The following is a 4916-nucleotide window of genomic DNA, read 5'->3' as shown; positions in this document are numbered from 1 at the left end:
CCCCCCCCCCCCCCCCCGCTCTGCACAGCACACAGAATCTGAAGTTGTGTGGGTGCGCGCGCGCGCGTGTGAGTGTGTGCCGGGGTGCGCACCAGTGTCCGCGCACTCGCACACCGGGGTCTACCAGTGACCGTGCCTGAATACATAATATACCGTGGGCATCCTCACCGCGCACGGGAGCGTGCACACACACACACACACACACACAGCGAATCACACAAACATACATAATTTATGCAGCCTTCAGGTCTGTGGGAGATAATTTCATTTCACATCAAACTGGGAATTTGGAAGCAAGGCAAGAAGGAATGGGAAGGCACAGGAGACCTCCCCAAGTGGGACCTGCAGTCATCTCTTTGATAGGGTTTGCAGCTGCCCTGAGATCAGTCATGGCAGAGAAGGCGCAGCAAACAGGAGGGTTTGGATAGGAAGGGCAATGCCGAATCTTCTTCCCCCTCAAATAAACAGCCGAGCTTAAAGGGGGGCGTGTGCATGTGTTCGGAGGCGATAACCAACTTCCCCATCCGTCCAAGCAGGCCCCACGCTGGCCCCACCAGCCCTGGTGATGGGCGGAGGTGCCCAGGAGCCTGCCAGGGTGAGCCGGGTACTGCAGCCAGAGCCTGGAAAGTGCCGCTGGGCGAGGGCACGCCAGGAAGGCTTTTCCTCCTTTCTCTTTTTCCTCTTTCCCCATAGATGGTTTCCTCATTCTCAATCACCTGTAGCAGCTTCCAAGAGTTCAGTCAGATCCCAGACACTGTTCTCAGAGGGGAGAGAGGCTCACCCTGGAGAGTGGTGTGAGGGAGGAAGAACAAGCCCCACCATATTCCCTGACTCCAGAGATCCCTGTTCAGGGAGTGTACCCCTTGACCCCTTACCAAACCCCCCTCCACACACACACTGGCCCCAGACCTTCGGGGCCTTCGGGTGCTTATCTCTGCACTCAGTCTACACACCCTTTTTGGCAGTGGTTTTGAGAACAAATTCCACTCAAAAGTTTCTAACCACTTCACAAGAGAGACCTTGGAGGGCCACGCAGTTTGTTTTTATCTAATGATATTTTTTAAAAGAACATGATTTACTTTCCCAGAAAACACGTGGATGCAGGAAGGAGAGGAAGGTGGATGGACCACCTGGCTTGGCCAGCAGCACCCAGCCCCAAGCCCCTGGCTCCGCGGAAAGCCCCATCGGCCGAGCCCTGCGATTTTGAGGCGGATCCGCACATTCTGCAAAGAACCCACAGCACTGGGAAACAACTAGATTCTTGCCTTTCCCAAGCCCTTCAGTTAACATTGCTCAACGCAGCTCCGTGGAGGGAATGCACATGATTTATATTCCGCTGGCTAGGTTGAAGAAACTCCAGGGAGATGTGCTCTGCTTCAAGAAAGGGGGAAAAAAATCCCAAAAACTGTAATGCAGAAAGGCTTTGTAGTATTTTTAAACCTTTGATTCAGTCCATATGTGACATCTGAACACCGCCAAATTCTGTCTATGTTTCAACACACACACACACACACACATACACACACACACTCCTCGCAGGAGAATGAAGTTGGGTTTTAGCAGTGGTGGTGGTGGTGGTGGTGGTGATGGTGGTGTAAGGTAGGGAGGGCCGCCTGGGATGGCTCTTTAAATTATTCAGTATTAAGGATGCCTCCTTCTATGCCATTCCTTGTGCCCCCCTCCCCGCCTTAGCAGTTACTTTTAAAGGGAAAGTATGTTGAGATGAATAGAAAAAAAAAACTTTCAGGGGCTTACCTGGTTGGCCTCTCACTCCGCGTCCTGAAAAGTAGAGAGCTAAGAAAACCCAGGTGAGAGGAAACATATCCATTTTGGAGAAAGAGGCTCTCTCCAGGGCTGGATGTGTGGACTTGTATAATTGTAAGTCTTTGTGTTTTTCTCGCTCTTGTGGTCTTCCTCACAGTGTCTTCTGCAGAGGATTCTAGTGGTCAGCGTCTCCCTCCTGGGCCCCGGCGGCCCGTCTTCACCTTTATCCTTGCTGGATCCCCACCTCACGGGGAGGAGGGTCGGTCGCTCTTGAAATCAGCCAAGAGGGAGCTAGCCGGGAAGAGGGGACGGTTCTCTTCTCTCAAACACAAAACGGATCTATGTCCTCTCCAGTTCCTCAAAGTATCATTTCCTTTATCCTACAACATCACGAATATTTCCCGAAAGCCAAGCGTAAAAAAAAAATTATAATAAAAATAAAAGCCAAGACTTGCCTTAGGCATCACACGGCCCCAGGCAGCTGTGTGATCTCAGAGGCGTAAACTGACACACATCCCCCGGCACCCGGGACCCACGAGAGGGCGGAGGCACCCACCGCCGGACAGCCCGGGTGGGAGGCGGCCGCCCGGCTCTCGCCCTCGCCGGGTTCCCCTAGCGGGATCCTCCCCCAACGGCTACACCCGCTCGACCAGCCTCACGAGGGGAGTCTGAGGAAGGAAGCTGCCGGTGCTGGTGCGGTTGCCGGAGCTGCTGGCGGTGCGGCGGAGGCGGCTCGGATCGCCTGGGAGCGAGCGAGCCCCTCTCCGAGTTCGCTCGCGCCCGCCTTCACCTCCACCTCGCCCAGCGCCTCGCCGAGTGTCTGCGCGTCTGAAGATGTGCTGGGGGCGGGCTGCGGGCTGCTGCCTCGCTCGCGATCTCTGCTTCCCCTCGGGCTCCCCCCTGCCTTTTCAGGCAGAGCAGCATGTGGATGTCAGAGCCGCGGCACAGCTATCCGATTACGCGCCGGCTCAGGGCCCGCCCCTTCTGTGTTCCTGATTAAAGAGGCAGCCGCGGAAACGCGCGGCGCAGAGGCGAGCGCCGCGGCACCCAGCTCGGGCGGGGCGGCGGCGGCGGCTTCCCCCGGGCCGCGGCCGGATCAAAGTTAAGGCAGCTCCCACCCCGCCGCCCCTCTCCCACCCGGCATCTCCCGCCCACCCGGGGCTCCTCCGCTTCAGGCTGCGCCGAGCCGCCCGTGCGCAATGCCCCGGAGAAGGAGCGCCCCCGGGCACCTCCAGGGCGTGCTGTCCTTGGCCGTGTCGACGCCGCCCGAGGGAGACTCCGCGGGAAACGGGGGAAATCCTGGTTCCCCCCAATTCCCTCACCGCGATGCCACACACGTAGAACCCAACACAATGCCACGCGCAATGGCGTTGGTGGCGCACGGTGTTTGGAGTAGGGAGCGAGGCGGCAGCCCAGCCATGCGTTTGAACAGGCAGCCGTGCGTGGCGGCGACACACACGCACAGGCCCGGCTGAAAAAAATCCCAAACACCCTGCGCTTACTACTCAGATCCTTTGTTATGTCCCAAACACACTCCTCTTCACTCTGGGTGATGATTCACTTTTCTTTACGCCCCTAACTTGAAACTACCAGAAGAGGAAAGACTTCAAAGAATGTGTTCAGGCCATTGAACTGGATCCCCCCCCCCCCCGCCCCCGAACATGTACAGGTACATGAAGGTTTCTACTTATATACATACACATTTCTCCCCTTGGAAATGTGGCCACAATTTGGGGTGAAAAAAAAAAAGCATGATGCCAGCTATTTTTAAATGGAGGTATGAAAACTGTTTAGAGGGAGCTGCAAGCTAACAGTTGGGGAAACACTTGTATCTTTGTTTCTGAGGATGGCTTTGTGGATTCTAAACGGTCTTGTTTCACAGGGCACCTATTACTCCATTATCATAAAGACTCCAACAGAAACAGTCTAAATAACACCCCGCATATACTTTTCTGCCACTCTGCAGATGAAGAAAAATAAAGTTTTGGTGACAAGAAACACACACATCTGACTATCCCATTTATTTCTTTGCTTGTACTTGTGGATTCTTCTGGGTGGTTTTCCTCCTTATCTGGATTTGCCATTAGCTTTGTTTATCACTTTTAGTGTTTGAAAAATCTGTGACTCCCACTTAACTGTTATTTACACTGAGATAACCAAAACAAAATTGAATCAGAAGTGATTTGCAAATAGTGGAGCCAAGCCGTGGAGGGGTTTTAAGGTGCTGTGTAAATCCACAGGCTGCCTATCACACTGTGGATCTTAGATGCCTGGTCTGAAAGGGCATTTAGCAGAGGCCTGGTGATTTCTCCCAGCAAGCATACCTCCAGGGGGGACTACCTTTCATTGCCCCCCCCCCACTTCTTCCTTTCTTTCCCTCCTTCCTTCCTTGGCTGGAGAGCACATCCACAATATTAAAAACTCCAGGTTTACTTTTTCCCCTGTTTAAATGTCAGTTATAAAGAAAGACGGCCACTCCCCGATATTCAATGGAGTAAAGAGGCAGTGTGGAGTTTGAATCTTAAGCAGAGATCCCCGCTTCTACTATGGCCAAGATGCTAACCTAGGGACAAATAGCACTATCTACAGTGACAGTGCCTAGAGAGTCATTTAGTATCACCTCCCCTGACCACTTACCAGGCTGGCCAGACCATTCTCGCAAGTGTCCAGCCTGGAAGAATCCTGTTTCTGAGAACCTTGTAGCCAGAGTTTAGGGGCAGGGCCTGGGGGAAAGAGGACAGAGAGAAAAAAGTAATAAGCTGAAGCCCATTGGGAAACCATGAGAATGAACTCTGACTTCTGAGCTTGGGGCCTGGGGTTGAGGGATATCCTGAAGTGGGGTAGAGGTCTGGTGAGTCTGGTGAGACTGGTGAGTCTGGTTCAGAGCCCTCAGGACTCCATTTCTTTAATCCTCTAGGGGGCAGCACTCAATAAATAATGGTCATAACTACCTGTGGTAGCACTTCTGTTGGTGCTTTTATTTCTAGAAGCTCAAAGCCCTTTATCAGACCAGGCGAGAGGCAGAGTGAGACCAGTTCCCCTCCAGCCCTCTCTGAACAAGACTCCACGGGCCCAGGGAGGACGGAAAATTGCTTTAATCTAGGACTTCCAAGGACTCTTGGGAACTAAACACAAATCCCACATGTGCCCAA

At 53.5% G+C, this 4916-nt stretch overlaps 1 protein-coding gene across 6 annotated transcripts in view; it reads right to left on the bottom strand.

Moving 5' to 3' along the window:
• Positions 1-2670, bottom strand: part of NRP2 (neuropilin 2) — a 120176-nt gene extending 117506 nt beyond the window's left edge. For 3 of the 6 annotated variants that reach the window (XM_006082426.3, XM_006082430.3, XM_006082431.3), the window contains exon 1: positions 1756-2670. In XM_006082426.3, coding sequence (XP_006082488.1) covers positions 1756-1828 — 73 coding nt within the window. In that variant the 5' untranslated portion in view covers positions 1829-2670. The remainder of the gene's footprint in view (positions 1-1755) is intronic. The other 3 variants (XM_006082427.3, XM_023760521.1, XM_023760523.1) reach the window with 1 other exon arrangement.
• Between the last annotated feature and the right edge of the window lie 2246 nt (positions 2671-4916).

The sequence above is a fragment of the Myotis lucifugus genome, unplaced genomic scaffold, assembly GCF_000147115.1.
Source record: "Myotis lucifugus unplaced genomic scaffold, Myoluc2.0 scaffold_3, whole genome shotgun sequence".
NCBI lineage: Eukaryota > Metazoa > Chordata > Mammalia > Chiroptera > Vespertilionidae > Myotis > Myotis lucifugus.
The sequence above is the reverse complement of the archived record's forward strand: the minus strand, read 5'-3'. Positions and strand labels throughout refer to the sequence as shown.